The sequence below is a fragment of the Micropterus salmoides genome, unplaced genomic scaffold, assembly GCF_014851395.1.
Source record: "Micropterus salmoides isolate LMB-PRFRI ecotype aquatic unplaced genomic scaffold, ASM1485139v1 Ms_hic_scaffold_3, whole genome shotgun sequence".
In the NCBI taxonomy this organism is placed as follows: domain Eukaryota; kingdom Metazoa; phylum Chordata; class Actinopteri; order Centrarchiformes; family Centrarchidae; genus Micropterus; species Micropterus salmoides.
In genome coordinates, this window is record NW_024042261.1 from 13,365,461 (window position 1) to 13,393,002 (window position 27,542).

General features: G+C 39.3%; 2 protein-coding genes across 13 annotated transcripts; one reads left to right on the plus strand and one right to left on the minus strand.

The window, feature by feature from the left end:
- Positions 1–1,553: 1,553 nt before the first annotated feature.
- On the minus strand, positions 1,554–19,290 carry LOC119882563 (cylicin-2-like). Of its 12 annotated transcripts, none has more exons than XM_038692632.1 (25): positions 19,272–19,290; positions 12,463–12,568; positions 11,363–11,511; positions 10,941–11,045; positions 10,316–10,390; positions 9,420–9,495; positions 6,942–6,994; positions 6,759–6,851; positions 6,517–6,624; positions 6,287–6,391; positions 5,490–5,538; positions 5,336–5,394; positions 5,187–5,247; positions 4,981–5,096; positions 4,757–4,828; positions 4,385–4,477; positions 4,220–4,303; positions 3,867–3,941; positions 3,634–3,687; positions 3,457–3,504; positions 3,104–3,214; positions 2,853–2,963; positions 2,694–2,771; positions 2,384–2,428; positions 1,554–2,256 (listed from the first exon to the last, which is right to left on the minus strand). In XM_038692632.1, the coding sequence occupies exons 2-25, from the start codon at positions 12,482–12,484 to the stop codon at positions 1,897–1,899; spliced, it is 2,202 nt and encodes a 733-aa protein (XP_038548560.1). In that variant the 5' UTR covers positions 12,485–12,568; positions 19,272–19,290; the 3' UTR covers positions 1,554–1,896. The 12 variants fall into 12 exon arrangements, with proteins under 12 accessions (XP_038548560.1, XP_038548563.1, XP_038548561.1 ...); XM_038692635.1 differs by lacking the exon at positions 19,272–19,290 and adding an exon at positions 18,789–18,927 and having other exon boundaries at positions 6,287–6,388; XM_038692633.1 differs by lacking the exon at positions 19,272–19,290 and adding an exon at positions 18,789–18,927 and having other exon boundaries at positions 4,981–5,093.
- Positions 18,937–26,992, plus strand: tp53i13 (tumor protein p53 inducible protein 13). Its single transcript, XM_038692644.1, has 9 exons — positions 18,937–19,083; positions 19,250–19,327; positions 19,567–19,602; positions 20,529–20,587; positions 20,833–20,911; positions 21,909–22,037; positions 24,761–24,970; positions 25,121–26,300; positions 26,550–26,992. The coding sequence occupies exons 1-9, from the start codon at positions 18,967–18,969 to the stop codon at positions 26,654–26,656; spliced, it is 1,995 nt and encodes a 664-aa protein (XP_038548572.1). The 5' UTR covers positions 18,937–18,966; the 3' UTR covers positions 26,657–26,992.
- Positions 26,993–27,542: the final 550 nt, after the last annotated feature.

Here is a 27,542-nt window from a genome sequence, read left to right on the forward strand (position 1 = left end):
CGGGTGCTCCTGCTTTCCGCCCACATACCAAAGACATGCGGCCTAGGTTGATTGGTGACCCTAATTGTCCTTAGGTGTGACTGGTTGTTTGCGATGGATTGGCGACCTGGCCAGGATGTACCCCGCCTTTCGTCCGATGTGGAAAGGCGGGCTCCAGCCCCCCGCGACCCTGTAGGCCTACACAGGACAAGCGGTTGACGATGGATGGATGGAGACTAGTATTGGTGTAGGTCGGGAAAAAAAGAGAAGAAAAACAGTGTAGATATTTCAATGAAATTAGCTGTGATCAGTGGTGAATGAATACTGAAAATACTCCACTACAAGAAAAAGTCATGCATTTAATGTTAATGATTAATTAAAGTATCAAAGTGGTCATTATGCAGAACGTGTTTTAATGTTGACATTTTATCATTTATGCCATAACATGCAGGCTAAATACCATTTTAATGTCAATCTCCATCTTAAAAAGTTTAAAAAGCTTAGTTTAATTAGTTATTGAGTCCTAAACATGGGTGTGGAAATCTTAGAAGAATGAAGGAAAAGGACACTGTATTCAAGAAAATTAATAAAAGTACATTATTTCTCTCTGGGCAGAAGCATAAAGTAGCAGGGAATCAAGTGAAGTACAAGTAGCTACAAATTGTACTGAAGTGCAGTACTTCAGTAAATGTAGGACTACATAGTGAATTCCCACCACTGGTTGTGATATCATTTATTTTAAAAATAAAAAGCTAAAATATGCTCTTAGGGAAATTACAATGTTCACATTTTTAAATATGGAGTATTTTTATTATTATTAATGTAGTGTTGTTATTGCTGTTGCAATAGGATATTAAAAAAAGGGAGAAGGATGTACCTATATAGCTGTAGTATCCTGTAGTTGTATACAACTATGTGGTAGCTTGGATGGATGATATAATGGGCAGCAGTGTGAACTGGGTACCAACGTAGGATGCATCAATGAAAACAAACCTTGAACAGCTTGTGTGTCATGTCATTCATCATCACAGGCTGTAAAATAAAGCAGCCCCTTGTTCACCTCTTTGCATTGTAAGTACATTGTAGTAACAGTAGCTGGTATGTACAAAATATTTTCACTGTAATTTGCGGATTGTTATTTAAAGCATCACTAATGACTTTACTAGAACATCTGTCAGAGACTTTATTCTGATTTCCCTCTACATTCAGATGCCACAGCTCAATATAAATGTCTACATCCAAAGCCACCAAATGGCTATGGTGGCAATGTTGTTAGTTCCTGCTCTGGTGCTTCAGAACCTGATGTAAAATTCACATTTACCCTAGTGAGTATCGGGATTGTGCTGATGGCAAATTTCTCATTCATCTTCATCAGTCCAGGAAGGCCTTGCACACACAAGCATAAATCTTATGCTTTTATATATTTGAAAATATTTGATACACTTTCTCAACAAGGGTCCGACTGTATTGTGAAAGTGACAACAAGCCTGCCATCATCAAAATGACTTTATACTTAATTAACAAAAGATGACAACTATTACTACTACTACTTGTAAAAATAACAGGAAACAAAACAAAATCATGTTGTTTTATTCCACAAAGCAAGCATTATATTCATTATTTCACGTGATTGTAAATTTCCATCCACAAATGAGCTTTTTCTTACTAATTACAAAAAATTATAAAATCATTATTGTTTTATTATGGTTTTATCTAATCTTCCTCAACTTTTTCATCATGTCACAATTAATCTTTACCCTGTTACCTATATTCCACCTGAAAATACGCCAAAAACATATTTTATGCACTGAGATCATCATTAGAGCAGATCTCAGGTCACATTCAACTTCCAGCAATGCCATGAAAGCCATGCTTTTTTTTAAATCAGTAACATCTATTTTGATCTATGACACCTTATTATTGGTAAGGCTTGGAGCCTCTCAGTAGGTCAGTAGAGGTGAAGTGGGAAGTAGAACGGGTCCCTCCATCTCCATAACTCCTTGAGCTCACCATCAGGGACTCCATGGGGCTGGGAGGTCTGCGAATGAGGGGCCTATCACCCACACTCAGTGGTGAGCCAAAGGCAGAGGGCTTGGAGAAAGTTGAAGGAGTCAGCGGATCCAGCTTCACAACGGGTTTGGACGGGAGTGACGCATATGAGGTGACAGGAGGGCCATCTAGCTTAGAGCTGCTGCCACTGGGGGTGAATCGTCCGCCACCACCTGACCCTGAAACTTCCATTTTTGGCTCACCGCTTTTCTCACCATCTGGGCTTTCCTGGAATTAAATCAACAAGGCAGCAGTTTACTCAGCTGGAGGAAGTATCAGCTTGGCCCAAGAATGGATCATGTATTTCTAATCACCCATACTTTCTTCACTTAATTTATGTTAAGAGCAAACTTACGATCTTTTTCTCCATTCCATTTTCACTTCCTGATGAGCCTGGACTCTGAAGGCCAAACAGGAAACCAATAAGATTCAGTCATTTCACTTTCACGTTGTTGCAGTTAATTCAAAGAGGGACCCCAGGGCAGAACACAGACTTAGAGGAAGGTGAATGTTACAAGATTTATTGAATAATTATGGTAGCTGGAGATGAGTTGAGGAGACAGGAGGGCTGACAGATGATAGAGGAGAAATGGGGAATGGTAGCAGGAGCCCATGACACACATGGGACATAAACTGATGCTATTCACATATTATGAGCAAAATACCTTTTCCTTCTTCTTGTCCTTCTTATTTTCCTTGTCACTGTCACTGTCAGATGAACTCGATGAACTAGAGCTCGAGTCCTGTTCAAATATAAAGCACTCAACACTCCATCATCTATATTTTTTGAAACAAAGATGAGCATAATTCACACCCAAATTTACCTTCTTTTTCCCCTTCATCTTTTTCTTCTTCTTGTCTTTCTTCTTTTTCTTGTCTTTCTTCTTCTTCTTTTTCTTCTTCTTGTCATCTTCACTGCTAGAAGAATCTGAGTGCTTGGTGGATGTAAATATGGTAACTGTGTTACTGTTATGCTATTTTTCCCCCATCTTAATATGACAGGAAATAGCACTTACAAATATATTTAGCAGGAGGCGTCCTGTGTGACAAATACAACACATCCACATTGCTTTACCTTTTTCTTGTCTTTCTTTTTCTTCTTTTTCTTATCTTTTTTCCTCATCTTTTTCTTCTTCTTATCGTCATCGCTAGAAGAATCACTGGAGGAGTCAGAAGAAGAATCCTGCACAGAAAAAGAAATAATGATTATGCACATCACATTTCATTCATACAGTAGAAAATTTGCAGTGGTGACATATCCTTCTGTTACGACAGTGACAAGCTGCTCCATTTTCCCATTTTCAGACGTTTGAACATGTTGGAGTTTGTGGTTGACTTTAAATCTTTAATCTTTTTGGACATTTCTGTCAATTTTGTCAGAAAAAAACAAAAACCTGGAATGGAAAACAAAGGATGAGATGTTCTCACCTTCTTCTTCTTCTTATCCTTTTTCTTATCTGTCTTTTTCTTCTTTTTCTAAAGTAAAAAAAAAGTGCCCATGACGAATTGTGCAGCCGTGTATCTCTCTTAACTTTGTAAACTTGGGTGCAGATGAATAATTTTAATTAACTACAGAACATTATATTTGTGTGTGTGTCATTTCACCTTGTCACCATCGCTGTCAGAGGAAGAGGAGCTTTCATCAGAAGAGCTGGACTTCTAGAAAGTACAGTCAGTCAGTAACAGAAGTGCATCCTTTATTGAATTTTTTATTTTCACTGGTTAGTCACATAAACTGCTACTTTCATCTGATCTGTTTATGAGCATTAGGATTGCAACATTAGCAAAAGAGCAACAGTGGAAAGGGAACATCATGACAACACAACAACATCTTTTACCTTCTTCTTCTTTTTCTTTTTCTTCTTCTTCTTCTTGTCATCTTCACTATCAGAGGACGAGGAAGAGCTGGAATCCTGTAAACAAAATACGAAACAGCAAGGTGAGAATGAAGTAATCAGATTAAACAGCAAAAGAACATGTAATGTGCAGTTTGAAGTGTGAAGACACAAACCTTGTCCTTCTTCTTCTTCATCTTCTTTTTCTTCTTCTTCTTCTTCTTCTTGTCATCTTCACTATCAGAGGAGGAGGAAGAGCTGGAATCCTGTAAAGAAAAAGAGCCGAGAGTGACGTAATTACATTAAGCAGCACAAGTACAAAAAATGTCACATACAGAAAGTGTGAAGACACAAACCTTATCCTTCTTCTTCTTTGTCTTCTTTTTCTTCTTCTTCTTCTTGTCATCTTCGCTATCAGAGGAGGAGGAAGAGCTGGGATCCTGCAAAGATGTGAATGAAGCTTTTAGATTACATAGAAAGAGAACAAAAAATGTAATATGCAGAAGTGTGAAGACACAAACCTTCTTCTTCTTCACCTTCTTCTTCTTTTTCTTCTTGTCATCTTCACTGTCTGAAGAGGAGCTATCAGATGAACAGGAGCTGCAGGGAGAGTCCTATGAATGAAACACAAATATTCACATTGATATCCACAAACATGATAATTGTATTAGACGGACACACACACATTCACACACTTATGGACAATTTTGAGTTTTCAATTCACCTAGCCTGCACACAGACCTTTCTGAATCTGTTATAGAAGAATATAGTAAATTCACCATCCACGGCTCCACCTAATTAAAAAATGTGAACATGCAATATACAATACTGTTTACTTGTTTGATGCAATGTAACGCAAAAATTGCACCTATTTCCCACAGTGCTTTGTATACCTTTTCTTTCTTCTTTTTTCTTTTCTTCTTGTCTTTTTTGTCACCATCACTATCTGAAGATGAGCCAGAATCCTGTTGAAAAACACAGAACATGTTGCCTTTTGATCTTGATTATCCTGCAACATAACTATATTATGTAGTAAACGCTGCATCAGTACACGCTATGTTGGTGATAATGCACTATAACAATTGTCATGCACATTAAAAAAGATTCTTCATTTTACCTTTTTCTTCTTCTTCAACTTCTTCTTTTTCTTATCCTTTTCCCCCTCTCCTTCTCCCTCGTCATCACTCAGGTGGCCTTCCTCAATACCATGAGGAAAGGCATGTGCCCCCCCTGCTGGACAGGAAACCTCATTACAACCAAAACAACAACCCATTCTCCGAGCCTCCAACCCATGTCTGATTTGTTAGAGAGCAGCAGACATACCAGCCAGACCAGAGTTTTTGCACAGTTCACCTTCCTCTGTTGCTTTAAGCTCTTTCTTGGCCTGTCGTGACAAAGGGAAGCAATGATTTTCTGTGCATTTGTGCATGTACATATGTGTGGCACCCAAACAGTCAGCGCAAGTATTTCACCTTGTCATCTTGGTCTTTCTTTTTGTCTCCATCAGCACCTGGTATCAAAATCTCAGCACCTGCAGAAAAGGAGAGCAGTTCAGCATCAACCTTGTTGCGTTGTTATGGTTATTCTGTCTTTTTTTTTAAGTCATGAAAAAGTGGAAACACTCACCAGCTGCTGAAAGAGCAGTAGCCCTGCTGGGCTCATTCTGCTCTTCATCCTGTAAAAAACATGAACATGATCTGTATAGTCCCTTACAAATCTATATACTGTATGCATAGAGCTATACAAAACCTGCACACACAAAAACACACACTTACTTATTAATATAGCTGATGCTTTTATCCTAAGTGACTTACAATTGCTAAATATGTCAGGTCGCACACCTCTGGAGCAACTAGGGGTTAAATAACTTGATTAGGGGCACAATGGTGTCTCACAGTGGATTCAAACCCAGGTCTCTCACACCAAAGGCATGTGTCTTATCCAGTGTGCCATCACCATCACTTGTTGATAAACCAACAACAAATCTGAGTCTACAGACTCATTCATATCTCTGTGATGGAATCCAATTTGAATCAAGCTGACAAACAATATGAGGCGGGGTGTAAAGACAGTGTGGTAACTATGTGTCTTCTCATGCCATTCTCTTACAGGTATAGAACCTACTGCTCATTTTCTCAGACGGTATGCGCACTGTTAGGTAATCCAGTTTGCTATTTATAACAAAGAGAACACATGTTACTCTACAGTGGTGCATTAATAAATGGGATTTAACCCTGATACTGTTCACTTAGTTCACTTACTTGGTGCATAATGAAAAAAAAACTCCACTGTATGCAGAAAAACAAAATTGTCACCTGACACAGCATTCTTACAATAAGAGAAATGCCTTGTGAGAATCACATGATGAGCAGCTTCGCCCCTGACCTGAAAACAAACTAAATCATGTATCCACATTGCTTTACCCTTTTTTTGTGTTTCTTCTTCTTCTTGTCCTTTGTCTTCTTTTTCTTTTTCTTCCTGTCATCCTCGCTGTCAGAAGAGGATGATGAAGAGGAGCTGGAGTCCTGTGAAAGAAGAACAAACAAAACAATTGTGATCGTTTGTATTGACACAGAGACAGTTGACAACCAAGATAGTCACTGCATAATATTGTAACTGCATAGTGTCAATTTTTTTTTTCTTTAAATCACACCTTCTTCTTCTTCTTCTTCTTCTTTTTCTTCATCTTTTTCTTTTTCTTCTTCTTCTTTTCATCCTCACTGTCAGAGGATGAACTGTCAGATGAGGAAGCGGACGAACCCTGTGCAATATTCAGAAACATAAAGGTGAAAAGTGTGATTCACATTAATGTGTATTTATTTAGTGACATACTAGTCCAATAAGACAGTTAGTTATTGTTGTTTAATCTGCTGTTTTTCAGACATTTTGACATACCTTCTTCTTCTTTTTCTTTTTCTTCTTGTCCTTCTTCTTCTTCTTCATTTTCCCTTTCTTCTTGTCATTTTCATCATCTGACACTTTAAAACCCTGCAGCAAGAAAAGGAAAGAAATCCTATAATGACAGTTTTAACAGCAACAGCTGGTTTAAAACGGGAGGTCGCTTGGTTTCTCTCTCACCTGGCTCATCTTCAGGCCTTCTACACACTGATGTTCCATTTGGCCATCGGGACCTGAAAACATTAAACGCATTAAACTGTAAAGAATTTGCTTAAAAAATTTAATCTTAATCAATGCTGCTGATAAAGGGGGAATTTAGAGCCAATCGTGCAGTTCTGAATATTATTCATTGTAATTCTGTCAAATCTAAGTGATGAGGTTTTCATGAGCTGCTGTAACCAGAGATTTATGAGCTTTACTATTGTATAAAAGAATGGGAGATAATAAATATCACAATGTGTCCCAACTGGTGGCCCTGTTTCGTTGGCTCGATCCTTATTATTTCCACCTGTGTCTCGTTAATCACCTCCCTCTTTTTCTCCCATTGTCTGTTGTCGACTTGTCTTTGTTCTTTGTCAAGTGTTTCTACCTGTCTCCCGTGCCTGTGTTATTGGATATATTATGGAGTCCGCACTTTGGATTATTTCCTGCACCAGTTTTGATTTGTTTGCTTTGTTTTGGACTGCCTCTTTATTATGTAAGCCTGTTTACCTTTGAGGTTTCTTAATAAAGACTAAACACACACACACTGTTGCACCTGTGCGTTTGGGTCCAAATTCTTTTGCTACTGTGTCTGCTCTTGGCAAAACGTGACAGAACATCTGACCATTATGGACCCACTCGAACTCGAACTTGATCTCCTTCTTTTTTCCTGATCTGGCTTATATTCAGTTCGAAGACTGCCTTTTGTACTCTATGGCACACCAGAAGGTATCTTCCAAGCCCTGGCTGAGGGACTTGATTCCTGAGTGGGTGACAAACTTTATTAACACCCCAACACACCAAGTCTCCAGCCTGTTACATACCAGTCTGCACTCTGGCCTGCCAATAATCTGCCTTCATCCCAGCCTGCTAGAACTGCCCTCTTGCTGGACTCCGGCCCCGCACCCCAGCAATTTTAGGCTCCGGTCTTGCTCTTCAGTTACACTGACTGCCTCCTACCCGACCTCCAGAGGCTTTCGCCTCCTGATTGCCCATCTTTTCTGCCCTCAGGCTTCCCACTTGAGGTCTAAAGCTCCTCTTCAAACCTGTCTCCAGGCTGCCTGCCAGAGGTCTCAAGCTCCTCTTCTTTCCTTTTCCTCTTGTTGGAACCATTATGGACTCTGCACTTTGGATTATTGCCTGCACCAGTTTGGATTTGTTTGCTTTGTTTTGGACTGTAGCCTGCCTCTACATCACCTGTTCACCTTTGAGGTTTCTTAATAAACACTATAAACTGCATGTGTTCCCTTCTGTGTGTTCTGCGCTTGGGTCCAAATCCCTTTAATCCTTTGTCTGCGCTTGGCAAAACATGACAATGACTATATTATAATGGTCACACACAGCAGCTGGAGATGTGTGTGACCATTATAAAATCTACTGCACTTCCTGGTCCAGGTCTAGAGGATACCACAACAGAGTGTAATGTTGATGGTAAATTAACAATATGTTTTTGGTTAGGACACATCTTAGTCGTTAAGTTTCCTGATTTTTTGATACTATCTTTTTATCTCTGTTGGAAAATTAAATTGTAGCCGACTAATTTTACCCGACAGCTCCAATGGTAACTGATGAATGCCAACCGATGTCCTTTGTTGATGTGAAATCTGCTCCACCTCCACCAATTGATCCTGCTTTGTGGTAATCAAATCTCTCTGACCAAGTAAGGACCAAGGACTTGGTTTGAAGAGGTCCTATATTTTAATATATTGCTGATTGAACCTGTTGAATCTTGTATTTGCACAAAGTATTTGAATTCTAGTATTTGTATCTTGTATTGACCCTTCATGACCACTAAGCAATTACATTTATTGTGTACAGCAGTGAATTGTTGTATCAAAGTTGTTGCACTTTACATTGGTAGATTTTCATGATGTGCCCGAATTATTATCTTGATGCAGAGATAATCCTGTAAAAATGTACAGCAGAATGCTTTGTAGAATCTTTTATCTTTCTGCTACAGTTAATGCCGTTTTAAAATTTTCAGTAAGCAAACAGTAAGCATTCAGACAAAAACAAAATAAAAGTAAAAATGACAAGTGCAGATGTATGAGTGAGTGAGTGAATGATGATTTCAGTGAGTTTATTAAATTATCAGTAAAAGAGCAGCCTATTGTGTTGCTAGGGCTGACTGACCCTGTCGATGCTAAAATTTAATTAACAAAAAATAAATAAATTGCTTCTGTGTCTCTCTGTGACAGACAATACTTGTATTACAAATATATAATTGCAGAGTAATCTCAGGAGATAATATTTATAATAATACAATAAAATATTTTAAGTAAAACAGCAGCAGAATAGATGGAACTGAACTTTTTGCAAAGAATTTTTGAATACAAGCGTACTTAGCACACAATATCACATGGGGAGAATGCACAGAATTTAGAAAGGCATTACCCCCAAGAGATTTATATCAAAAGCCATCTAAAAACATATTAACAAATGCTGTGTTTTACCTACCAGCCTGAGATATAACACTGTCCCAGCCATACTCCTTCTCCTCACCCTTCTTCTTCTCCTTCTTCTTCTTGTCATCCTGTAGGCAATGTTGATTTTTTTCATAAGTGTGTAAAAACAGTATGTGTGCTTGTGCGTGAAGCTTTTTTGCAAAGTGAGTGTTACATTTGCTTAATAAAGTAGAAATGAAGAAAGTCATCAGAGTTGGGTGTTGCCTACTAGTCATGTAACCATGCATGTAAGGCTGCACACACACATTTGTGACGTCTGGGGCGTTCCCATTCCATAACTAAAACTACAAAGATCACTTGCTGTGGTAGGTACATAAGGTGTTTCACACATTGGGTGTGTTCCTCTCCTGTCAGATACCGCCTGATATCAAATCCAGGACATTAGACACTCGGCCTTGACCTCAGGGTGTATTGTGTGTAACTGGAAATGTATACCAGTGTTTGGAGCTATTTCAAAAGCTGAAACTGTTGAAAAAGCTCAGTTTTTAGATTTTTAAATGCAGTCAATTTGGCTGTCATTTCACCATAAATATTCTCTTAACAGGCTGTATTGTTTGCTTTGACTGTATCTTCACCTGAGGCAGTAACATAGTTAGAAGGGACTCTCAATCCCCCATGAGCTGATTTGAAATTGTTTGTATGTGTGGAAAAAAGGACTAAATTTAGCAATGCTGCATGAAAGATTACTGGAGGATTTACATAAACAAAACCATCAGTTCTACAGTCTCTGAGAGCTGTACATCTAACGTCTGGTCCTTGAATAATTAGCTCAGGCCAGACTCTGTTGGATTCAAAGGTGTGTGAAGAGGGCAACTACTGTGTGGCTTGTTACAGTAAGACAGGAGTTGCATGGACGCAATTGTCTTCTATACAGCAATGACAACTTACCTCACTGTCACTGTCTGAAGAGCTACTGGAGGAAGAAGATGAAGAAGAAGAGGAGGAGGAGGATGAGCTGGAATCCTGTTGAGAAAGAAGTGGTGAAGTTATTGCTCAACTCAGAGTACACATTGAAAGAGATGTATTTGTTGGTGAAAGTGATGAATGTGAACCTAATAGAATGAGTCACTGCGAACGCCCTGGAGCGAGGCTTTGTTATAGCTGCACATACACACTATGCGGTGAGACAATCATTGCAAAAGTGACATTTGATCTGCATTATAAGCAAATTAATTCCATTCCTTGTTTTATTTAGTTTGACTGGCTGGTGCTTGATGCCGCTCACATTGTACTTCCCTCCTCTGCCAGAGGTCAGACCTCATCATTACTATAGCCTCACGTGTCTCTGTGTCATGTGTCTTCTAAACAATGCAACACCCACATGAAAACACAGGATCAACTGACTGTTGTGTAATAACATCTGATGAGACATGAGGATTCTGTCGTGAAATAGTCTGTCCAAATCTGACCCTAATACTTCATGCAGAGGGTTAAAAAAACACTCAATTATGGTAAAAACAAAACACAAGTGAATAATTCTTGCTTAGTGGTGAAGATTTTTGAGACACCATACCATCTTTTTCCTCTTCTTCTTCAGCTTTTTCTTCTTCTTGTCTTTCTTGCCGATACCCTCATCCTCGCTGTCCGAGGAGGACAAAGACCTGTTGCATGAGTGCAGCTGCCAGTGACAGGCAAAAAAGAGAAAACAAAGTTATCTGCTGTGTTCTTCACAATCTTTCCAATCCAGTCTAGTGGGGATAACAGAGCTGATAAGCGTTACAGTAATCGTTAATGGTCTTTATTTTAATATTAGGCTATTTAGTTATTTTGCAACTTTAGATGCATTTTACATGTATCATTTGTTATCAGCGTCACAAAATATTAACTACTGAGTAATAGACATAACATTTCTTCATTTTTTGGTGAGAGTAATTTGGGTCTGTGCTATTTTGTCAAAACAAACAACTGTGTTTTTCCAATATCTCTCCTGCTCACAAGTCCATCTCCCGTTCCTGCAGGGTGTCCGGGTTGACTCTTGTCTTCCTTTTCTTTGCACAGGTCTGCAGGTTCCGCTACCTCAGGAAGAGGCTGCAAACCACCAGGCGAGGTCGCCGCTGGCTGCTGGACACCTGCGGCACCTGGAGCTAGACAGTACAGGGTGACAGGATTAGAGATGTTTTTCGGGGGGGGGGGGGGGTTATTTATTATTATTATTATTATTATTATTATTATTATTATTATTATTATTATTATTATTATTGTTATTATTATTCAGATAAGTGTCACACACACAAGGAAAAAAGATAAAGTGTTGTTTTGTGTAAACTAATAGTAGTGTAAATTAGTATGAAGCGTATTAGGCCATTGTAGATAAAATAAAATAAAACACGGGGGAATAAGGGAGTCATTTTCGGTGAGAAAATGGTCATAGGGCTACATTTACCAGACAGAACTCTGATGTTCCCTGAGATTGAAGTGGTAAATTTACGACAGAGAAGCTCACACATTTATAAGAAAACAACTAGAATATTCTCTGAGATAATCAAGTCATTAATTTGCTAGAGAAAAAACCCCGGAAAATAGCATTTTTCAGATGTGCTTGTGCTATTAAAGGCTCTATGAAAGCAGCTTCTTTCACCAACCAATATTATGAGATAGCTTACTATATTCTCTTCAAAGACTGAAAGCATCAAAAAGTGGGAAAGAACTGACATTTATAAATGACTAAGATGTGACACATGCTTTCACGTGGCTTGCAGTCCCTCTGCCGTCTGAAAGCTCCACCTCTTCTCTTAAGTCTGCACTGACTCTTGTATTATTAATGACTGCAAAAATAAATTCAGAAAACAATATTTTCCCAAGTTTATTCCTCCTGTTTTTTTCTCTGAATATTATTACACCTTTCCCCCAGCTCCGTATATTTCTCTTACCTACAATTGCCCTAATATGCCATCATATAGGCCTATTAGTCATGGAAACACACCTATAAACAGTTATTGCTTACTGGTTTGTTGTCTGTTGATTAAAATAGACTAGCCAACATCTCATCAAGCCTAAATGCTAAACAAATCATAGTCCAAACATAAACAGCAAACCTTTAAGGAGGGTGGACTCCATTTAGGTCCAGACGTCTCCTCTATCCAGGAACTCAGGCTCCTCTGACAGACACACCTGTGCACTTTTATGACATGTTGTGTGGAGCTAGAGAGTTTTATGGGTGGGGAAACAGGGGAAGTGTCAAGATGGCAAAAATCAGTGAGACTTCCCTTCAAACGTTTCAAAATAAAACCCATGTTAAAATAAATATTTGTCATTACTAAAAATGCACAGGCCATATATTTAACTCTTATCCAACTCCACAGTTTTCATTAATAATTTATGTTTGTTGTGACACAACAAGTGCCAGATTGCACGCTTTTCGTTTTATTTTGAAAGCAACACACCCAGTTTTATTCTGGCTGTTCTGTCTGATTTGTGGGCCTTAATAGAATGGCTGGATTACCTGGATTACCCGGTGACAGGACAATACCCTTTAATAGCCTATCTGCAATGTCTGCATAGGTACACATTCTGGAAGGTATCCTATTGCGGGTAAAGTTTTACCAAGCCTATTAGCCAAAAAATGTCCAGCAAGGAATCCTAGCTCAGGAGTGATTTAGGAAAATTCTCAGAACTCAGCAACTCTGGCAAGAAAGCGACAGAAACTTTACCTTAGGAAGGAGGAGTCCCATGACTCATTGATGTGGGTTGACATGTGGTTGCATATAGAAGGATAGGTTTATAAGAGAGAAAAAAGAAAAGAAAAATGCACTCTATGGGCGGGTTCCTAAAGATCCGGTTCCTGAATCGAACCAATGTGGGGATGATGTTTCAATTTTTCAACTGTTCCGGTTTGCATTCACAAAGTCAAAAACTCAAAAGGTCCGAAACTGTAAACGAAAACCAAGAGGTGGAATTGATTTATTAATTATAATAAAAGAAAAGTGTATGTAATGTATGTATGTAATGTAATTCAAGTCCCAGAAGTCCAGAGTTTCAAAGCCACCTTCATCTTTAGAGCCAGAGAGCAACGCTTTTTTAGATGATGGTGCTTATTCTTACCAAACAAAGTTTGAGAGTATATTTATGTCTTTGCACGTTAAATCATGGACATTGAGAGAGAGAGCAGGGTAAACAAATCTTGAAATCCCTTTTGCTTTAGTCAAGATAATACTGAAATGTCTCTTTGAAGCCATAAGTTCAGTGTTGTTTTAGTCTTCTTCAATTTAGGAGAGAAGTTACGCTGTTGATGTTCTATGTAGTCCCTGCAGATATGAATACCTAGATATTTTAAACATTTCTTAACAGATATAATAAACATTTTCCCCTGTCTGATACAAACATAAAATTTCACATTTAGATGTGTTAAGTTAAGCCGGGAGCAGTTGAAAATTGGTCAATTAGGGATATTCAACCTAATTTGTTCCCTTAGAAAAAGAGCTGTATCATCAGCTAACTGAGTCAATCTAATTTCCTTACCAAACATAGACAAGCCTTTAATAATAGGATTATGTCAAATATGTAATTTAAGTATTTCACCCAGGAACAATAAAGGTGAAATAGGACAGCCCTGCCGATGTGATCGGAGTACAGGAAATCTTTTTTGTGGCATTTGGGTATAATATAACACAACTGTTGATATTTTTTTAACATTTCAACATTAGATATACAAATCTGTCCAAAACCAGATGTTTTGAGTTCTTTGAATAGGAAGTAGTGTTCTACAGTATCAAATGCTTTATAGAAATCAAGAAATACAATCTGTGCGTCTGTACTGATGTGATGAGAATAGTCCAGCTAGTTGATTACAAGTCTTATATTAGAACTTATGTGACGTTTAGACATAAAACCTGTTAGCAAACCACTTAGCAAAAATTAAGGACAAAATTTTGTAATCAGGCCGCCAGTTTTTGGTAAATGGTCTTTATCAGGTTTGGGGATTAGACATATTAAGCCTTGCTTCATACTTGTGGACATTTCCTTTTTTACAGTGCATTCTTATATAATAATTCAAATGAAAGACTTTCAATAATGTCCCAAAAATGTAGGCTAAATTAAATTCAACTGAAAGCCCTTCATTACCTGGAGATTTCCCCCTTTTCACTGAGCAAACAGCCTCTGAAATATCAATTTTTAGGTTCCAGTTTAAAGTGCTCAGATATAACCATAAGTTACAAATAATTCAATGGTTTTTCTTACGATTTAAAACTTTGAAAACCTGAGAAAAGAATTTGGCCTTGAAAAATCTGATTTTTATAGAAATCTTCAGTTACCGAATCATTTTGAACATCACATAACTAAGAATATTTATCAGTACCTATCAAAAGGATTCAAATAGAGATGTTATCTATAGATTTTATAAAGGCCTTATGACAAAAAATCCCACATTACAGAATACAAGAAAAATGGGAAAACAAAGTTAATTTTTCAACACCATATGATGATTGGCTTGATGTGTGCAAGTCCACTGGAAATGCACCAACTCCCATGTGTGGTAGGAGTTTGGGTGGAAGTGTCTTATTTGTTCCCTTATTACATCAAGGAAGAAAGCACATCTTACTGGAAGGGAGGCCAAATGTTGGAGAAAGTGTGGATTTCGGGAAGCCAATCACTGGAAAATATTTTGGGAGTGTCCAGTGATAAGACCCTTCTGGGGAGACATTCCCAAAGCACTGAAAAGCATATAACACTGGCGATTTTCCACATAACTTGTAGGAAATGTTGATTTTCAGGTAAGGCCACCTGATAAATATTTGTTTGGTATTTTGATATCTGCTTGTAAAAAAAGCACTCACGAGGAGCTGGTTACTTCCTGACCGCCCTACAGTACAGGAGTGGAGAGATAAGCTAGAGTAAATTACATGTATGTTTTGGAAAAGATTACTATGTTTCTTCGTCTTCAGAAAGAGAAGATTATTAAATTACATAGTTGGTTATTACCTATTGAGTGATTGAATCAGTGATATTGTGTTACTCTATAAAGTTCACACTTTATCTCTCCCAAAAATTCTCATATTTTATTTATTTTACATTCCTCAATGTATTTCTATTACAACTATTATTATCATTGTTTTATTATTGTAACTGTTGAAAAACTGCCCTGGTCCTGATGCAAGTCAGAATAAAGAATTACAAAAAAAAAGTCCATAACTCCTTTACTCTACTTTTCACTTAATATGGATGTGAACACCCTCAGAGTTGGAAGTCAGTACTCAAATCCAATGGCCTAAAGTACTGAGTCAAAGCAATGGTAACCATCTTCTGTATGTGCAGAGAATGGACAAAACATCGACACCTATCCTTTAAACAAATAGAGTGTAATAGTGTAAAAGTAGAGTTTAGAAAATATATGACACTATATGAGAAATATAGAAACAAAATAAATACACTAATGACTTCCATCCATCCATCCATCCATCATCAACCGCTCATCCCGCGTACAGGGTCGCGGGGGGGCTGGAGCCAATCCCAGCTGACATCGAGCGAAAGGCGGTGTACACCCTGGACAGGTCGCCAGTCCACACTAATGACTTATTTCAAAATATAAAAAAAACAAAAAAAAAAACAAATATCAGTAGATCATTGGAACTTACTGTTAAACAGTTGTTAATTCTTATAGTTATAATGGATAAAGATATCCAGGTACGAATTTGGAGGGTTTTGTTTACTTGTTACCTGCCGACTGTATGACCAATCATTGATCGCCATTTCCACCACATGGCCTTTGTGTACAATTTCTGAGTTTTGCCTTTGTGACCACAAACCGGACCAGTTGGAAAACTGAAACAATGTATCCTCCTCGCATTGGTACGATTCAGGAACCGGACCTTCAGGTGTGAACCTATAGTGATAATGGACATAGAAGAGTGAAACCGACTGGCCTAATCATAGACGTGTATAAACAATCATGGTAAATTTTAGTAGGCTACTTAATCTATTTGACATTAACGTGGGGATGGCCATTTCTGTCAATGCTGGCCAGTCTAAGTACCAAGATCTAGTCCTAACTTGGGTAAAGTCTTAAAAACGTAATTATTCCAAGGATTTTCTTAAAAGAGCAACTATTTGTATGAGGAATCTTTATAAATAGGCCCCCTGGAGAATAAACTGGTTTGCAGGGCTGCCAACTTTTCAATTTAGTTTTGAGTGAGATTCGGTATTGGAGGTTGGTTCATTTTAGGCCTTCTGTGTTATATCCCACCGCAGGGGTCAGGGTCATCACTCTTTAATGTGCATGTCACAGCCACATGTATGTGTAGATGAAAAGCCAAGTCAATAATCATGGTCTGATCAGTGTGATCAGGGTACTTGCCAACCTCCAGACATGATAGCCTTAATGTCTACCAAATCATGTATTGGGGAGTCTTCCCCCCAGAATCTATGTGTCAAAACCAGATACTGTATTTCTTTTAATTCTAGAGAATGTATGGAATATTATAGGTTAGTTCATAATAAGAAAGAGTATAGGTTTTCCTTTGGAGGAGCCATTTATTTAGAGGGAGGGTGTGGGGGTTCATCCCCCAGCAAAGTTTTAGCATTAAACACTTAATTTCCTGCATTCTGGTGAACATTTCTGCATCAATTCTTGCCTTTTCTGCATCAATTTATGGAGGACATGTTTTTATCTAGGCTATGTCAACGGAAACACAAAACTCAGGCAGCAGGTGACTAAAAAAAATATTTAAAATGTAAAATATACCACAATATAATTCAGTAGGTGTATGGCTTTCAAGTATTCTGTATTTCTTTTTCTTTCATGACTTAGTCTTCCCTCTTCGTTGTGTCTTTGTTTGGGAAAGTTCCTCTTTAAATGTGGCACCCTTTCACCTCAAGGATAAATTAATTCATTTTAATTCCGTTAGAAACTCCTGAACTGAATGTTCAAAACTTTTTGCATCTATGTTATATGATATCTCCATAAAGATTTTTGTGAGAATAATGTCATCATTTATCACAATTAGTTGTTAATTGTGTTATTAATCATTTAATCACACATTTTTCAAAATTTCCCCGCCCTATAATCTGCTGTTCATTACTTGCACTGCTGATATGATAGAATCCCAGACAGACAGACAGACACAGAACCTGTCTGTATAGATGAGACCTGTGCAAAATGAAACTAACTAAAAGCACTTCACCACAAATCTTCACGTTAACATCAGCAGCTCTGTGCAGCTCACATTCCCAACAGAGTAAGGCTCAGATTATACATTTTTATATTGCAAAATGTAGTGGCGATCGTACCCCAAATAAGCCACTTGAAGGAATCTGAAGTCTCCAACGCCTAATGGTGCAAAAAATCAGGTCTGCCATGGCATGCGGTTAACACTTTATTTTGTGCAGAATAAAATGACTTACAAAACACTGCTGCTTGCATTACTGATGTAAACTGTAAACGTATGCAAAAAAACAGTAAACACGGTGCTAACGGAAGGACATGACAAAATCCATCACCAAGATACACACATGCAGATTGAAAAACTTTGTGGCTTCCCCAGATCGTAATTCCCTCTCGCTATTCATCTATGACTTACTCATATAGCCTTTGTTACCACCGTGGTTCCCTGCCTATGCCCCCTGGTATAAAGGTATAGTTTTTCCAATGTGTGAGAAAATTGGTGGATGGCGTTTGAGCGTGTGAAAAGTGTCAATTGCGTGAGTCTCACGCTCAATGCGTGAGAGTTGGCAGCTCTGCTTGTTTGCCCTTAATTTCGAGCAGCTCAGACGCAACAGTAACGTTATGCTTTGAACTGTGTCGCAGAGAGAGACGTCGTTTTTCCTTAGGTCTAGTAATCATGTACCAACTGCAAGAGACATAATCATATAAAGTCATATAAGCTGTTGTGTCGCCTCCAGAAGATATTCAAAGTTATAGCCACAAAGTAGTAAACTACCCTACTAGTCAAACTTCTTTCTTCTGATCTTTCCCAGCTTCCGTAATTAGGCTGAGTAAAGTTAGCAGGAAACACCAGAAAGTCAGCGTAATTCCGGAAATTGAATTTTTTTTTCAAAGTAAAAGTAAGGATATTACAATTTAAGTGAAAAGGGAAAAGAGAGCAAATACTGGATCGTACATAATCACATAATATCATAAAACATCTCAAATCTAATTGACACATTACGCATAGAAAAAAGAAACAAGATATTAACATAGCTAATGAAGGCGATACAATAAGATACAGCAGTTAGATTCTGAAATGTATCAGGAAAACGTTATCTTTCAATAATGTAGACAACTTGATAGTGTATTAGCTGTACATTGGCGAAGTGTTTATGAAAGTTCACACACTTTCTGTTACATTTCCTGCGCATTCTTCATTAGTAGGACAACGAAGATTAGTTAGCTTAAGGACACGGGCACGCGACACCGTGGGACGGTTACCTTTTTAGCCGACAGCCCCACGTCTCACCGCTCCATGGTGCTTTGCCAAAGGAAATGCGTGTTTTGGAGTTATGAGGAGTTCAGTTGTTTCTCGGTCTCTCTGTAGCTAGAGGACCAAAGGGAAGCTATGACACTCAGCCACATCGGGTCACACTTGAGTGACTGACCGGTTGTCGCCATGCCGAGCCAAACGACGTCCCCGCCGCTGACTGTGACTGTGCTGGCCGCGCTGTGGGTCAGTTTGGGTCGGTGCGCGGTCTCCGAGTCTCGGGGGTCAGGATGTGACAACGGAAAGGTAACTAAAATGTTATAACGTTACCTACTGTCTGTTGGTGCGTGGATCACCCGGTGTTTCAAGCATTTAACTTATGTTCAGTTATTGGAGGCATTAAAAATCACTACATTTCCGTGCGTGCGTGTGTGTGTGTGTGCGTGTGTGTGTGTGCGTGTGTGTGTGATAGCTGTCTTTGGACAGGGACCTGCCTGCGGATGCTGTATATTGGAACTGTCCATTGTCTGCTTGGTCCGAGTCTCCTCAGGTAACTGTGGATTCAACAGACTTCATCATCAGTGTTGCAAATAATTCATCCCCCGAAAAAACGGGTGGGGTGGGCTACAGGGATTGGGTGCCAGGAAGTTTAAACAATCATAGGAAAGTAATTATTGTGGTAAACTCAGTACATCAGGTACAGCTGGTAGCCTACTCTGAATCAGGTTTTGGCTTGTTCAAGTTGCTCTATCAGTGATTTAACCAGTGTTCACTGTCTCTTATCTACAGAGGCTTCCCAGTATTGACACAGTGTATGATCCCGAGGTGAGTAAACACTTTACCAAGCACTCAACAAACATTTAGAGGTTGAATGAACGTGGTTTGAACGTCCAATCCATATGTCCAAGTCATGGTTAAAAAATAGTTACAAAATGGAAGTTGTGCCAATGTCTACGACGTGACCTGGCTATCAGCTGGAAGTCTTTACTGGATTCTCTAGCAACTGAAAATAATAAGTCAACAAATAATAAAGCTTTTGGTTTCACACCGGACTCCAACCCCGGTCTCCTGCCTGAAACTCCTGAAGTCAACCCGTTCACCTTACACGACCTCATCTTGAAGTGGACTTTGTCAAACATACTACGTTATCTGACTTTCTGGAAGCCAACTTCTCCCATGTGGCAGAAAGACTTTTTGCTCTTTCGAACACCACATGCTTTAAACAATGAGACAGGAGTATAATTTACATGTAGATATACTTTGTGTATAAAAGCCATAAATATATGTTTTTAGATATTAGAAAACACTAGCATTTGGACGTGGATTGGACATCACAGGGTGGCAGTGTGATCACAACGAAATAAATTGTCCATCCAATGTCATCATAATAAAACAAAGACACGTGCATATGCGTGGCGAGGGACACGACGCTGGGCACTTAAATTGAGAGTTTCCCCCAACTTTTGACCTAACACTATCTTAACATGGCCATTTCCTCCAATCAAAGCACAATGGCAAATTGTACGGTAATGCATCACATGAATCAAAGGCTTTGTCTTGTTTTCAACTTTACACAAAGTGTTGCTAAAGAGAAGTTTTGCAGCCCTAGTTTGCTAAACGTCATCCTTGTTTTGTAATGGATGTCAGCAACTTATTAGTCAAAACTGAACAGCCGCTAACTTAGTGTTTGTTTTGGTGATGACTGGGTGTTTATGGTTAAATCTAATTTACCTAATTTCTTTTCACTGCAGCCAGCCAGGCAGATCTGCATGGATAAATCTATTTCCTACAACCACACCATTCCCAACAGGTAACGCTGTTTGGATAGGCATATAATGCTGCCATGAGGTGGGGAGATGGTCCAGCACAAGTTAGGAGACACCTGTATTCACATGAATATGGACACCTTTAGTCACGTAAACCCATAGCAGTGTCGTTATTTTCCTTTCTTTGCTTTGTAATACTGTAATACAGTTATCAACTGATGTAATATAAACTGTCATGTGTATATAGAGGATATTAAAATGTGTGTCTTTATTTGTGTGTGTGTTGTAGTGGAGCTTACAGACCAGTAAGGGCAGAGAGTGGAGAGTACTTGTACTGTCCTCCTCAACGGTGGCTCAGTAACTTGCACGTAAGTCACCATATCAAACATGCAGGCGCTGCTTCTGCCTCCGTCTGCACTTTCACAACAATTTAATCTCTTGTTTCTGCTTAGTAAAGTAAATTAATGAAGAGGGAGACAGTTTTTGCTGTAACAGTTAGTGAGATACAGGTAGTGACCACAGCACCCGCTTATCTGTTTGCACATTCAGCACTCAGTTACATGAGCATTTAGACATTTTGTTGCTGCAGAAAGTAATGCTCTGTGTCAGGTAGTATAATGCGATGCACTGTGAGTAATTTAAATTCTATTTAACTCTAAAATCTATTTTATTATGTAAAAGTGACAACATAGTAAAGAATCAACATGGTATTGTGGTGCATTTTTGGATGTTCACAGAATGATTTAAGATGCCTTTGTTTTCCAGAATGAGGTTGATGAAGCATTGAGGAGTTAATTGGTTGTAGACAGTAGAATATGTAGACTGGTGGCCAGTTCTTCTGAGTTACCTAATATCCCACAGTCCCTTCTGTATTATTTCTCAATCCAACAATCTGTTTTAGCTCCAATGCATCACACTCTGGACTTCAGACACAATCAGTGTATTGTGCCTTTGTGACTTAAATTAAGAGTAATACAGGGAAGTCTGGCAACAATCACATTCTGCCTGTTTGGACCTTTGATAGCAGGGCTGTCACTAAAATGGATATTCTTGAATATCAGGGATTTAACAAACAGACCATAGCCAGACTGCACTGCACATCTCAGCTAGTTTAACACTTTAATTTGTGGTTGTCGGCTGTTTTTCCTCCACAGAGGACACCAGCCATTTTCCTCTTAGGAATCTTTATCTGCTGAAAAACATTATTAACAAACAAGGAGGGAATTATATTATTTTGAGCACTTAGCCTTAGTTATAGCTGTTGAGTGTCATAAATGCTTGTGAAATGTCAATGGAAACCCTGTGGTAGAGCACGGGGACAGTGATAGTCACATGTGTGCTTGCGTGTTTTTGTGTAAATTCCAGCACGGAGCTACTGTTTTGCTCTACCATCCCTGTGCTCCTCTCCACGAGCGTCTGCTTCTGTCTGTCCTGGCCCGCTCCTGTCTGCCTGACTACGTCATCACCCCACATCCACTGCTTGTTAAACAAACGGTGAGACAAACCCTTTATTTCTGTTCTCTAACCGACCAAAGGCAGTAAGGGACTGTAGAGCAACAATATTTCTCCTTTTTAAGGTAGCATAATGTCCTGTTCATGTGTTGAAACATTTTGAATGTTGCGTGATCTGATGTCTTTGTTAGATTTAACTCCCGAGCACAACTGAAGGCGTAACTCAATACCACTCTTTCACAAATAGACCTATCCGTTAATGAAGTAAAACCAGGCCTATTAGTTATCTCTAAAGCCACGTTTAAGGGTTGAACAACCTTTATGTAAGTGTGAATGAGACTTACACTGTTTGAGGAGCAGCAGTAATATAGGAAGCCTTTTAGGATTATTAGGAAAAACTACACACATCTTAAACAAAGACAAAAGATTAGATGTATGTTGAGGCAGTCTAATGTCAAGCGATATAACAACAGATTTAAAAGTTGGGCTTTAGGCATGTAACTTTAGGCTGTGGAAAGTTGGCATAAAAATTGCCAAGGTGTACAGGAAAAACCTGTCACATTCTTTATGCATGATGGTGTACTGTTGATGTGATTATAATCAGCTGTTGTCTTGCCCAAAATGAAAGAATAGGATATACTGAAAAGCTTTTATAAATATATGGTCCTTGTTTCTCCTTTGGTCTACTCTTTAGTGTATGTGCTTTTTTTATTGTGCTCAGCTCATCTCCAGGCTTAATTTAGGTGAAGAACATGTAATTTGAAACTTCTCAATACAGCTTTTAGCCTTGCAGTTCTTGTTACCAGTATTTCTGGTTCTCTGGTTCTGTCATGTTCTTAAATGTACAGTGTGTATTATTTAGGAGGATCTATTGACAGAAACGCAATATAATATGTAAAACTATGTTTGCAGTGGTGTATAAGACCTTACATAATGAACCATTATGTTTTTTTACCTTAGAATGAACCATTTCTATCTACATACACCACGGGTCCTCTTACATGGAAGTCGCCAGGTTGTGCGTTTCTTCACTATGTTGAATATGTAGAAGAAGAAGAAGTAACAGTAGTAGTAGTAGTAGTCGACTGGTTTATTAGAAGTAAGAAAAGAAGTGAAATTTGAACAAATGGAGGCCCAAATGTATTATTTAACACAAGAGCACTACGGTCACCGTAGCTTCTTCTGCACACTTGGTTAGGGAGGGGTGAGCAGTAACTGATGGTGCATTCATGTGGTGTCGGAATAATCACTATCTTTTTTTCCTCTCAAATCTTGAGTGCACAAACAGAAATAAAGACAGGACATAAAGAAGTATAAAGAACTTTGATTTGTGCAAAATCAAATAATGCAAATACATATTTTATATGACATATACACTATATTACCGAAAGTTTTAGCTGTAGTGATTCCAACTTTGTGGAAACAGTTTGGGGATGGCCCCTTCGTGTTCCAACATGACTACGCACCAGTGCACAAAGCAAGGGCCATAAAGACACAGATGAGTGAGTTTGGTGTGGAGACTGGCCTGCACAGAGTCCTGACCCCAACGCAATAGAACACCTTTGGGATGAATTAGAGCGGAGACTGCGAGCCAGGCCTTCTCTCGTCCAACATCTGTGCCTGACCTCACAAATGTGCTTCTAGAAGAATGGTCAAAAATTCCCATGAACACAATCCTAAACCTTGTGGACAGCCTTCCTAGAAGAGTTGAAGCTGTTATAGCTGCAACTCCATATTAAACCGTACAGATTGTAAATGGGATGTCACTAACCTTCATGTGCATGTAAAGACAGGCGACCCAAAACTTTTGGAAATATAGTGTATATTAGATTGTGTTGTGCTCTGATAGTGCTAATCTAACACATCTTTGTAGTAGCATCCATGTTGATCCCACATTATGACTTAAGTGCATATGAACACACACTGAAGTCGGAAGAACTACTTCACAGCTCGGAAAATAGGACCATCTGAGGAGCACGTGAATGCACCATAAGCCGCTGACTGCAATTCACAACCCTCACCACTAGATGCCACTAAAACTTACACACTGAACCTTTAAGTCTTAATGTGCCTTTGTTAGGAGTGCTTGTTAATGAATAACACTATACACTCATGTTCATATTTTAAAATGTTCTCTTGTGGTTCTATATATGCTTTTTTTAGTTTTACTGTGCATTACTGATTCTGACTGAAACATGCATTGATGCCATGCAAGCCAGTTCCAGTGTTTCAACCTATTTATTTATTTATTTAGTAGCACAAAAGACAAATAAAAATACGCTGTATGAATTACGCAGGAGAGGTAAGAAGTCCCCAAGGGCTAATAGTGAAACATCCCCTCTGGATTTTCAGTTGATATTATACATAATTATTATAGAAAAAATAATAACAATAATGATAAACGACTTAAATACTGACAATGATGGACAAGTTCTGATTAAATGACCTCAACATTAGCTCTATTCATTTTCATAACAGCAGCATTACACTTTTTCATAACAACACAAAAATCAGGCATTACATACACCTATGAGTTATTTAAAGAGTAACTTAAATTAATTAAAATTTTTTAAATAAAAATTATTATATTTGTTGTTTACTGTCTTTAAACAAGTACCTGTAAATTACATTACAGTAGCTGAGGGCAGGGGTAGGGATTACTTTAGAGGGCTATTACAGTCTGTTAGTGTACCATGACTAATAAATTAGAAGTTTCTGCCTCTGGAAGAAAGGGTGTGAATGTTCACTGTTTTCTCTGTGTTCAGCCAATAGCCTTAGTGTCCTGGGGTCGCACCTTAGAGCTGTCCACCGTGGCCTCTACAGAGGTCTGTGATTGGCTGGAGACCACAACATCCACACGAAATGAGTGCGGTGGCATGAGCCAGAGCAGGAAGTACAACCTGCTGTTAACCTGGTCAGCAGAGCAGCACAGGGAACGACATGCACATCCAGAGAAACACTCTGCAAAGATGAAGGTTTGGAGATTGGACTGACGACTTTGCTTGTTTGTTTACATAGCGTTAATTATCGTGAATTTTACGTGCGCTACAATGAAAGCAGCCAACAAGAGTCATTTCAGTAGTCTTTTAAAATGTCTCTAAGTAGCTGTTACTATAAATCCCCAGGAGGATCTGAGGCGATGCTGTGAGCAGACCATCTCTTCTCTGCAGAATGGAGTGATGGAGACAGAGCTGGAGTCCAACATGAAGAAGAATAGCTTGAAACAAATTAAAGAGGAAGGCAAAAGCAGGCAGATAAGAGCCGCCTTTAGAGAAAAATGGGGGGATGTTAAGGATAACGGCGAGAGTAAAAACACAATAACTCCGGTGTCCAGTTTTATGTCTAACCAGACCAGCAGAACCACCCTCAACAGGACAGGGGACGCCCAGAACAACAGCAACACACTTGGACCATCAGCAGACTCTCGTCCAAGGAACAGGATTCTCTCAGATCATCCTGGTCCAAGGAAAGCTCCTTCTCAGTCTAAAAGTATAAATCAGAGCCTTAAACCCAGGCCCACAACTTCTTTGGGCTCAAATATGTCTGAGACTTCACTTAGAGCTGAATATTTAGGATTTGGGGCGTCTGAGTCTCAGAAAAGCAGGCTAATGCTACAGACAACGTCACAACAGCCTGCCCTCAGAAACCCAAACCCTTCTGCTGGGTTGGATGTTCTTGCAGATGGCTTGAACAGTGGACATGACCATACTGCCAGACCTGAAGCCCTGACCCTCAGTTCCAAAGATGAAGGTACAGACTCATCCAGACAGAGGGATAAAGACTCTGTTGTAGACAGAGTGGAAGAGGTGGAAGCCAAAGTGAAACAATCTGATAAAGACAACACAGCAGGCACCATGGTGAAGGATAATGAAACAGTAGATGTTAAAGAGAGAGAGTTGGAACATAAACAAACACACAGTGACACACACTCGCACCGCAAAAGTAAAAAGACAGGCTTAGATTCTGTTTCCAAATCCCAATTGGAGTCTCCGCCCCAGCCACAACAACACCAGCACCCACAGCCAGCCACCTACCCGCCCAACAGCCAAGACTGTGACGGCTGCAAAGAAGGCGAACACTGTGACTGCAACAAGAACTCAAGGGCCGCGGCCCGGGCCGCTGTTGTGAATAAGGGGTTGCCAAGGACCCCAAGGACAGACGAGGCAGTGTGGGCAGCAGCAGCACTGGGCTTCCTGCTGGTGCTGCTGACCCTGTCAGTGCTTCACACACGCCTGTACCGTCACTGGAGGACTGCGCCCAGTCTTTACTGGCACGATCCACAGCAGGACTACGACAGTGTGGCAGGTAGGTGGACCACAGAAGGTTCAGTCATCAGAGAGCTGTTTTGATCCTCTGACCAATCCTGTGAACTAGTTTGATCACATTAACTTAACTAATCACCAGTCCTTACTTTGAAGAGATCATGCTAATTAACACAGACAGAACCATAAACATAACCTCTTCGGTGGAGGTAACATGCCTTAACGTGCCTTTCTTTATATTCTAAAGCAGTTTAATTAATATGTTGTGTTTATCTGTGTGCGTGTCCTGCAGATGTGATCAGCAGGAGGCTACGAATTGCGAAGAGGAGGCGGAAAAGGAGCAGACGACAGGAGTGTGTTCTTCTGCCCAGCTCCTCCAGCTCAGATGAACATCCATAGAAAAATGAAGGAATTATCCCCAAGAATGCATCCAAGTCTCGCTGCATGTTGAGGAGGCAAAGAGTGGACTTTGTGTCCTCACAATGTTGGCAACAGCTTGGCTGTCAATTAAAAAGACTGTGAACAAATTAGACATGGGTTGCGCAAAATGGGTGCAACTCAATATTAGGGAAGCATTCCAAATTGTCTATAATCTGATCTAATCCATACACCAGTGGTCGGCAATAGGTGGCCCGCGGCCAGATTGCTTTGATAGCAGAAAAATAAAAAAATTTCAGTGGCTGGTGCTGAAATAGGTCTCAGTCATGACAGCTACAGTTAGTCACACAATCACTTCTTAGATGATTGTGCCTCCAAAATAAAAGCGTGGGAAATTTTTTTGCAGCAATGCTTCATGTGGAGTTTATTGAGAGCTTTTTCTTTCTGAAGGACATTCAAAAGAGTCTCTGACTTGCTTGACACACCTCTGAAAAAGCTGTCAGTAAACATTTGATTGGATTCCCCTGAATTTCCACAGGGAAATGAAAATAAGCGTCCATAGGTTTATGAATGCAAATCAAATGCTGGGACGCGCACACACTACAGCACATGCTTTATTGTTAGCAGGTGCAAAATTTTCCTTATAATCAATTTGTTTAACAAGGTAGAAAAAAAAAATGAGACTAAAATTAGATTGGGAAAACGATACATGCCGCCGGGGCAGGGCATGTCTGGAGGCTGGGCCTTACTCCTGTACAAAAACACAACTTTATAACTATTACCTGATTTGGGTGGAACTGGATCATACTTTATGTAATTGTTTCCTGATGGACAAATAGCCTTACTTGTTTCTAAAGTAACGCTAACTGCTACTAACTGTAGCTGCTGTTAGCTAGTTAGCGTAGTT

Coding starts and splice junctions, on each gene's coding strand:
- LOC119882563 (XM_038692632.1), bottom strand. CDS start 12,484: ATGGAGTCCACCCTCCTTAAAG. Junction 6,852..6,941: donor AAGGCCTGAAGATGAGCCAG/GTGAGAGAGAAA, acceptor TTCTTGCTGCAG/GGTTTTAAAGTGTCAGATGA. Junction 2,429..2,693: donor AGGACAAGAAGAAGGAAAAG/GTATTTTGCTCA, acceptor TTTGGCCTTCAG/AGTCCAGGCTCATCAGGAAG.
- tp53i13 (XM_038692644.1), top strand. CDS start 18,967: ATGCCGAGCCAAACGACGTCCCCGCCGCTGACTGTGACTGTGCTGGCC. Junction 19,328..19,566: donor CTTGGTCCGAGTCTCCTCAG/GTAACTGTGGAT, acceptor TCTTATCTACAG/AGGCTTCCCAGTATTGACAC. Junction 20,588..20,832: donor AACCACACCATTCCCAACAG/GTAACGCTGTTT, acceptor TGTGTGTTGTAG/TGGAGCTTACAGACCAGTAA.